The 9,164-nt window shown below is 32.3% G+C and overlaps 1 protein-coding gene across 5 annotated transcripts; it reads left to right on the top strand.

The window, feature by feature from the left end:
* Positions 1-2,072: 2,072 nt before the first annotated feature.
* Positions 2,073-8,843, top strand: LOC108455453 (transcription factor PIF1-like). 5 transcript variants are annotated; one of them, XR_001866811.2, is made up of 10 exons: positions 2,073-2,485; positions 2,599-2,697; positions 2,791-3,649; positions 5,259-5,357; positions 5,447-5,512; positions 5,596-5,661; positions 6,220-6,603; positions 6,921-6,999; positions 7,353-7,500; positions 8,361-8,843. XR_001866811.2 is itself a non-coding variant. In XM_017754018.2 (10 exons), the coding sequence occupies exons 3-10, from the start codon at positions 2,609-2,611 to the stop codon at positions 7,367-7,369; spliced, it is 1,659 nt and encodes a 552-aa protein (XP_017609507.1). In that variant the 5' UTR covers positions 2,073-2,259; positions 2,364-2,485; positions 2,599-2,608; the 3' UTR covers positions 7,370-7,664. The 5 variants fall into 5 exon arrangements, 3 of the variants coding, with proteins under 3 accessions (XP_017609507.1, XP_017609500.1, XP_052886662.1); XR_001866812.2 differs by having other exon boundaries at positions 8,470-8,843; XM_017754018.2 differs by lacking the exon at positions 8,361-8,843 and having other exon boundaries at positions 2,073-2,259; positions 2,364-2,485; positions 7,353-7,664.
* Positions 8,844-9,164: the final 321 nt, after the last annotated feature.

Here is a 9,164-nt window from a genome sequence, read left to right on the forward strand (position 1 = left end):
TTTATATATCCTAATATAGTATAGGTTAGGCTTTGGTGTACTGACAATAAATATATTTTAATTTTATAAGCAGGGTTAAAAAATTTGTCATATGTTTAGACTTAATTATGGGTTAGGTTGGGTTGGTGTAAAAAATTTTAAGCTTGTTTTTTAGGCTCGGGTTCTACTCAGCCTATCATCACCCATGTAAATAGTGTAAGTTTTTTTGTTAGATTGACAATATGATAAGACGTGACATCATTTAAAGGCCAGTGAATGACTCTTTCGTGAAGTGTGGAGGAACCTCTTTAGGGTATTGGCTCAAATTATTATTTAATAATTAATACACATTATTTATTTAAATTTATATCTATAAAATAAAATATGAGTTTGATTTTTAAAATTGATAAAATACTTTTTATTATTTAATATATTATTAAATTGACATTAGAATAATATTATATTTTTATTATTACAAATTGAATGTTTAAAAAATGAAATTGTAATTTACATACATATTAAATTACACTTTTACTATGATTTAAACTACTTCAATTTTAAATATAGTATTTGATGAATTAAAAAATACACATAAAATTAATAACTTTATTCAAATCTAATTGTTCTATTTTCCTTCTCATATGTCAATAAAATAATATATTCAAATTGTTAAATATAATTAAAATATATTAACTCTTTTTACTATCAAAATGCTACATCAATAAATTTTAAAAATAATTAATTAAATATAATTAAAATTAATCTTAATTTCCTTTTATAAATTTTATTTTCCTTTCAATGTCTTGACACAAAATTAATTAACTTTTACCATTACCTTTTTATCCCTTATATCATTTTACATAATTATAGATTTTACCTTTTATCTCTTAATATTGAAGTATTTAAGAATATAGGGTTGTTTAAGATCGAACTCAAGTTCTCATGCTTACAACATAATACTCTTGTCATTAGGCTAAAATGTTGTTAATTTTGCTTATTAATAAAGTGATGATATGTAAGGGTAAACTATCAAAATAATTACTTTTGTTTACCTCATATTACATTTTAATCATTTATGTTTGAAATGTTACGTTTTAGTCGCTTACGTTAATGTGTAGTAACATTTTAGTTACTGAGTCGTTAATTGTTATTAATGGTGTAAGGATAAGTTGACGTGACATGTTAAATCATTATTTCAAACAAAAAATTTAGGTTAAATTATACAATTGGTCCCTATATTTTTTCATTTAGAGCAATTTAATTTGTTTCTTTTATGTTATTTTAGCTTTCTTTTTTTCTTTGTTTTTCATTTTTTTCTACTTCTCTCTTTGTTTTCCTCCCTTCTCCATCTCCTTTAACGTAGTTTTTCTATGTTTTCCATTTGTTAAAAACTAGTCCCTATACTTTTATTTTTTAAACAATTTATTTTTTCTTTTTATTTCTTTATTTTTCTTTTCTTCTTCCCTTTAGTTTTAATAAATGGAAAACATGAAAAAAAACCTACATTAAAAGAGATGGAGAAGGAAGAAACCAAAAGAAGAAGCAGAAGAGAATAAAAAATAAAGAAAAAAAGAGAAAAGTTAAAAGAATATGAAAGAAAAAAAATTAAATTACTCAAAACGAAAAATATGAGGACCAATTATATAATTTAATCTAAAATTTTTGTTTGAAATGATGATTTAATATGCCACGTTAGCTTACTATTACATCGTTAACGATAATTAACAGCTCAATAACTGATTTGTTACATCACATAACATAAGTGACTAAAACGTAACATTTTAGATATAAGTGATTAAAATGTAACCTGAGGTAAATAAAAATGACTATTTTACTAGTTTACCCTAATATGTAATTAATTGATGGTGCAGATAACTTATATACGATCAATATCTACTCCTTTAATAGGCTTATAAAATACAAAAGAATAGTTATTAGGCTCGTTCCTATAAATACCTTGAATTATAATGAATATTGGTATAATTTCAGCTTTAATAAAATTTTCAGTATTAAAATTTAACAAATAAATAAGATATTATTATAATATCAAATTTGTAATATAATAAATATATAATAATTTATAAACTATAATTTAGAATGTAAAAAAAAAAAAAAAAATCCATTGTCTTTTGCTTCATATTATTCGGAGAGAGAAAGCCTTATCTTTGAGTGGCTGCAAAAGACATTTAACCCAAAAGGAGAACAAGTACAAATTCTTCCCGAAAAGAAAAAAAAAAGGAAAGAAATTTTTTTTCTCCTTTCTTAACACTGAGAAGAGAGGTAGTAGTAGAAGAGAGCTTTTGTTCCTTCACATGGATTTTGATTTTCAATTATATTCTCCTTTGTCGTTAGGGGTTTATGGTAGTCAATTTCATCATCTGCAGGAAAGACAGGTCCCGCTCAAACATCAACAAAAATAACACTCCTTTTATGTATTTCTTTTGGATTTTTCAAAGAAGTAGAAACAGTTCTTTGATCTTAACAGCTTGAATCATTCAATTAGGCGGTGTGTTTTTTTTTTTTTTCCTTTCTTCTTTTTTGCACTTACCCTAGAAATTTTTTTGTTTCTCTTTGGTCTAATCTGATTGTGTTAATTGATTTTGTTTTATGTTAAGAAAGATAGTAGAGGATGAATCACTGCGTTCCCGATTTCGAAATGGAAGACGATTATTCAATCCCTTCATCTTCTATATTAAATCGCGCTAAAAAACCTTCCATGTAAGCTGCTGACTTGCTGCTGCTTGTTCTTCTTCTTCTTCTTCTTCTTCTTCTTAGATTGAAAATGTGTTTTGATTTGAACTGATGAAATAGGCCAGAGGATGGAATCATGGAGCTGTTGTGGCAAAATGGTCAAGTTGTTATGCAGAGTCAAAACCAACGATCTTTCAAGAAACCATCGCCGTTCAAATACCTCGACGCCGGCCAATCAGCTCTCAGAGAGATCCGATCATCATCTCACCATCAGCAGCAACAACAACAACAGCAACAGCAATCCGTTACCGATCATCTGTTCATGCAAGAAGATGAAATGGCTTCGTGGCTTCACAATCCTCTCAGCGACGCCAACTTCGACCACGATTTCTGTGCTGATCTCCTCTATCCTTCCTCCTCCACTGCTGTTGCCCCTTGCGTTACCTCCACTGCCACAACTTCCGCTCCTCCTCCGCCTCCACTCGGAAGAGTTCCTCAAGTTTCGGCTTCGGCTATGGTGCCTGCTTCTAGGCCCCCGATACCGCCGGCGAGGAGGAATGAGTTGGAGTCTACTAGGATCCAGAACTTCAGTAGCTTGTCCAAGGAGCAACCTGGACCGTCGAATTCAAAGAGTGTAGCGAGGGAAGTGACGGTCGTTGATTCCAGCGATACTCCGGCGGTTGCTCCCGAATCGGGAGCCTCTCAAGCCATGCCGTGCAACACCGAGGCAGCATCTGGCGAGGACAACAACAATGCCTGCGCCAACATGAGCTTTGCCGCAGTTGCCTACACGCAATCAGCTGGTGTCAGCGTGGGTGCCAGCAAAGACAATATAGCCACGTGCGAAGCCACGGTTACATCATCACCTAGCGGCTCCAGTGCCAGTGCCAGCGCCGAACCGACGGCTCAAAAAAGGGGCCCAGCTGAGGACCGGAAGCGTAAAGGAAGAGAACCGGACGACGCCGAGTGTCACAGCGAGGTTAGTTCATTGGAATTTTTTTTTCTCTCTTGGTCTCGGCTAAAGTGCGCCGGGGCGGGGTTGACATCGTTTAACGTGAGCACCCCTTTGGCACCTGGGCGTATAATTTCGGGATTGTACACGTGTCAGAAACATCAAGTTAAAAGATGCCACGTGTTTGACATAATTGGGGAGGTTGACACTTGACACGAATTTTATTATTGGAGGAGGGATGAGGTCGGCAGTGTCAAGTGGGAGAGAATTTTCTTTTTTGAATTTTTCGTAAGTGGGTAACATTGAATTTGAAATTGATGTGAATTGAAAATTTAGCCGCATGTTTTTATTTATTTAAAATTTTAAATTACATATATACTACAATTTTAGTATCATTATAAATATTTTTTTTGTGTTTGTATTATGATCCATGTTCAGGTTTGTAATTGTCCTCTCGATAATGTCTTCTATAGAATTCAAACTCATTTCTTTCCTTGAGAGTGTATTGTATTGGTATATAATTATTAATACTAATCCCAAATGAGGAGGGATACACTTACATTTTATATTTGAAGTAAATTAAAATTTTCTAAAGTTTTATGTAAAAGAATTTTAACTGATCAATAAATATTAATATATATAATATTTTAGATAATTATATTGATAAAATCAATTATTGAATGGTTAAAATATTAATCTGAAGAATGTGTGATAGGCTTGAACACTTGTTTTCTTGTTAGTGGTTTAGCCGGTTTTTATTTTATTTTTTTGGGGTTCTCCAAGATTAAACTTGGGATAGTTGTCAATTTTTTTTTCACTTGATTCAGTTGATTCCTTTAAAAAAAGAAAGAAATTGAAAGATTTTTTTCTTTTTTTGAATTTTTAGATATAAAAGCATGATGGGTGAATTTAGAATGGGAAATTTTTTGGATGTAAGGCGTTTATTACGGGACTGGTTTCCTCGTCCTCATCACACCAGCTTTTAGATAGTCTTTGTTTTGGATTTTTTTTTTTTAAATTTCTTAAAACATTCTCCACTGTTTAGCAGTTCTCGTTGAGCTTAATGGTGGCTTCTCTAATTTTTTACGTTGAGTGCATGGGAATTCTGAAAAACGTAATCAGCCTTTTTGCAATCCTAGGTACTAGGATGTATAAAACATTATTTAAGGAATAATCCGGTTAATCAGTGACTACAAGCACATGTTAAAAATTATTTAATAATTTTTGCTAGCAAAGTGTCATAACAGTATTATTCAATTATTATTTTATAAACTTGTTTGTCTTTAATGTATTACTTTTATTGAATTGGACAGAAAAAGGAGGACATATTGGTGTTTTCCTTTCATTGTATCAGTTAATATTTCCCTTGAAGAATTTTGCTAAAGATCAATGCTCTAAGATTTTCAAGAACTTATAAGGATAGTCAAGTTCAGAAGTTTTTGTCCCATTGTAAACATGTGAGGGTGTTTAAACCCAAAAACTCCTTTTAGAAAATAGACAGTACTCCATGTTGAGATTTAGGATGGTACCATATGTTTTAATGTGTTAAAAATGGAAAATCAATGACTTCATTCATCCCTTTTCTTTATATTAAAATTTATCATAATCCTCACTGGTAATTTAATTGTTGCCAAAGGATGCTGAGTTCGAATCCCCTGAAACAAAGAAACAATCTCGTGGATCCTCATCTACGAAAAGGTCCCGTGCTGCAGAGGTTCATAACCTCTCGGAGAGGGTCAGTATTTAATTGGTATTATAGTACATGGTCTTCTGCTTCTATATAATTGCATCCTTTTAGATGCCTGACATCTCATCCATGTGCAGAGACGCAGAGATAGGATAAATGAAAAGATGAGGGCTTTGCAAGAACTTATTCCTCGTTGTAACAAGGTTTTGTTGAGGATATTTCCCCAATTTGGATATTTTTCTCTCTATGATTATTAACAATTTTCATTCATATTTTTGAGTCTCAGTCAGACAAAGCTTCAATGTTGGATGAAGCAATCGAGTACCTAAAGTCACTTCAGTTACAAGTTCAGGTATGTCTTTGCTTATGGTTAATGAGAGATGTATGAGATTATATAGCTAGCCAAACATTTATTTTCTAACAACTGTATATAAAAAGTAGTAATTCAATGAAGTGATATAATTGGGTTATTGTCTTTCTGTTGCACCATCATTGTTTAAAGCGCTAGCCAACAATAGAAGTTGTCTGTTTTACATCTGGAATCCATGTTTTTGTAACATGCGACAATCATGACTTAATGTAATAGCACTGAGCCCTTAATCAACAATCTTTTAGCCACCTTATTATGAATGTTTGTGTAGCTGTTAAGCACAGGGACTTTTGCCATTTTAGTGAAAAAAAGATAATAAGGTTTCACCAAACACCGCCAAGGTCAAGAGGCAAGATCTCTATTTGGGGACATTGTTTTTAGTCACTAGATGTATATGAGTAGATAAATTTTGAATTTTCAAGCTTTTTGTGTTCTTTCTTTTCCTTATAATCTAACACTAAGAAATGTAGTTAGGTTGTTCTCAAAAAGAAAGTGCTTTTGCATTGTTTATTGACAATTTTAGATTTTAATGTTCCGCAGATGATGTCCATGGGTTGTGGCATGCTCCCAATGATGTTTCCTCAGCATTACATGCCAACAATGGGGATGGGAATTGGGATGGGCATGGTCATGGATATGGGATTAAGTCGGCCAATGATGCCATTTCACAATGTTATGGCTGGATCAGGTTTACCAACACCAGCTGCTTCAGCTCATTTGGATCCAAGGTTTCCCATGCCAGCATTTCATATGTCACCACAAGTTCCAGTTCCTGATCCATCAAGAATCCAACCGAACAATCAGTCAGATGCTATGTTGAACCCACTTGGCATGCAAAACCCAAACCAGCCACGGATCCCAAGTTTTGCTGATCCTTATCAGCAGTATATGGGTCTTCACCAGATGCAATTACACCCTCCACAGGTAATGTCTTATCATGTCAAACCTTTTGTATTTATGCTTATAATAAAATGCATGATAACTTCATTTTTGAAAATTTTGAAAAATACCCATATTCACAGCTTTTCTGAACTATTTCTAGCCTTGAGTTTATTCACTCTTGACAATATATTGAAAGAAGGTTGGCTTAGAAACCTACAAATCTAATTTTTAACTTTATCATGTTTATTTTCCTCAATAAAATTTTCTTCGGACACTGATCTAACACCAACTCAATCACATTTTGGCATACAATTTATTCTGGAATATGAAGTATTGATTATAAATTTCACCTTTTATAGTGTCAAGCAACGGCCCAGCCGAGTTCCAGTAAACCAAGTAACAGTAAGGGAGCTGAGAATCTTGAAAATCACCCATCAGGTTGGTCCACTATTTTCAAGTTTCACATTATAGCATGGGAAATTAGAAGAAAAATACATGCCATGACCATCTCTAATAATTTCCTATGATTAGGATCTTGCATGGCATTTACAGACTTTTAAGCATTTGGCATGAAAAGAACCTTTGCTTAACCAAACGTTCTCTGCTTTCACATTGAATAACATGTTTTTTTCCAATTATATGGAACTTCACTTGTACATTGCAATCAAGTTTAAAATGATTATCTATTCCAGTTCAACGAGGAATGAGACATATTTATTAGCACTTGATTAAAAATTGTTACTTTGCCGTGTATGATTTCTGATTTAACTTCTTTTGGTAATATCTTGAAGGTGATATGGCACGATAGCACTAAAATATTGGCTGGCTATCCGAGTTCTGGACAAGTGTTGCTCGTGTATTCCTTTTAATCTGCAACACACAACATTAAAGATCTGTGCATTGCAGGTTGACAATTCAAGCGAGGATCATTCCCGAAAGGTTCTTACTTAAACCTTTCTACAGTTTTGTAGTGTAAGAGAACATCCTCTCTCAAGAGAAACTTCTTTTTTCCCTTTCAACTAGCTAATTTCTTATAACATGTAACACATCTAACATGTGATTATTGCGCCATCATAAAAATAGTTCAATACGTTCGAGTTTCACTCTCTTTTGCCATTGTGTCCCCCTCCATTATACATATATACTGCAGTTTGTTTTTTTATTTGTTTGGAATCTGAAAGAGGCATTTAGGCTTGACTTGGTTAGTGAAATGATAAAAAATTGAAGTAAAAACAGAAAGATAAATATATATATTTTTCTTTCTAGTAAAAATGAAAGTTTGAAGAATGTATAGTTTATTTTTATTTATTATGATGTAAAATGATCATCTATCTTCTTTTTTCAAGCATTTCTTTTCCTACTAAGTATATTATATTTTCATTCTTTTTTATTTTCTCTTTTCGTCCTTTTACTTTTTCAATAAACCAAGCATATCTTTAGAGAATAGAATAGGGGCCAAAAGTAGCCATCTTAAGCTGGGTGTGGAGGCTGTTGGAGGGATGATATTTGCTTTTACAACCCCACCTCCACCCCCTTTCTCCCAGTCCTAATCTATTAAGAGTGGTAAGCCCAAGTTGAAGAATTGAGAAAAATGGTATCCAGTTCAGTTCAAAAAAAGGTGAAAAGAAAGTTTGTCTTCATCCATGAGCTTATTCCTGGAATTGTGGTCCAGTAATTATATAGCTTTGAGTTTCTAAGCACTACTAAGGAATATGATGCAAAGTTTTCAAAAAAATATAATATATATTTATATTTATATTTATATTTATTGATGTAAAATATCACATATTTTTAATCAGGTATTGTTCTTTTTAGACGGATGCCACTAAGCGACATAAGGTTTTATCCATTGCTATGTAGAAAGCAAAAGGGCATCTCTTGGTTACACCAGATTTATGTTATGTTTAGGTTTGCAACATGAGGGTTGTCATGGTCTGAAAAACCTTATAAAAGTGCAAAGAAAGAACGGAGGGAGGAGTCATTGTTCCTTTTGCATTGCCCTAATTCAGAGAACCTTGGAAAGGTGTGGTTAGATATGATGAGGAATGGTCTCTTTTCAATTTTTTAAACTGCACATGTTATTGAGCGCTTTGCAGCAGTGTTGTCCAATTAAAAAGAAAGGTAAACCATACCTAAAGTCATTAAATTAGTAGTATATATTTTGGTCTCTAAACTTTAAAATGTTACAAAATGGCCATTAAACTATTCAAAAGTTTTAATTTAAGTCATTGGTTGTACCATCTACATCAATTGAAAACTTTCCTTTTCATTCTCTTCTACAATTTAATTTTTTTTCATGAAATAATTTTGAACGTTGCATATATGTGAATCAAAATTCAAACAATTTTATTTTTTGATCTTCGACAATGGTCATCAAGTCGACTTGAATTTAAAATATATTCCTCTACTTGTTGATGTATACAAATCCACCACACTGATCGTTGTTTGAAACTTACTAGTCGGGCTTGTAAAAGATAACACTTAGTAGCTTAATAATTTAAATGAAAACTTTTAAAAATAGTTTACTGATTTAAATAAAAAATAAAAATTTTCGAATAGATCAATTATCATTTTGTAACTCTTTTAAATCAAATGATCAAAAT

This window comes from Gossypium arboreum, chromosome 7 (assembly GCF_025698485.1).
Source record: "Gossypium arboreum isolate Shixiya-1 chromosome 7, ASM2569848v2, whole genome shotgun sequence".
In the NCBI taxonomy this organism is placed as follows: Eukaryota; Viridiplantae; Streptophyta; class Magnoliopsida; order Malvales; family Malvaceae; genus Gossypium; species Gossypium arboreum.

Coding starts and splice junctions, on each gene's coding strand:
- LOC108455453 (XM_017754011.2), top strand. CDS start 2,609: ATGAATCACTGCGTTCCCGATTTCGAAATGGAAGACGATTATTCAATC. Junction 2,698..2,790: donor CGCGCTAAAAAACCTTCCAT/GTAAGCTGCTGA, acceptor CTGATGAAATAG/GCCAGAGGATGGAATCATGG. Junction 5,358..5,446: donor TTCATAACCTCTCGGAGAGG/GTCAGTATTTAA, acceptor ATCCATGTGCAG/AGACGCAGAGATAGGATAAA.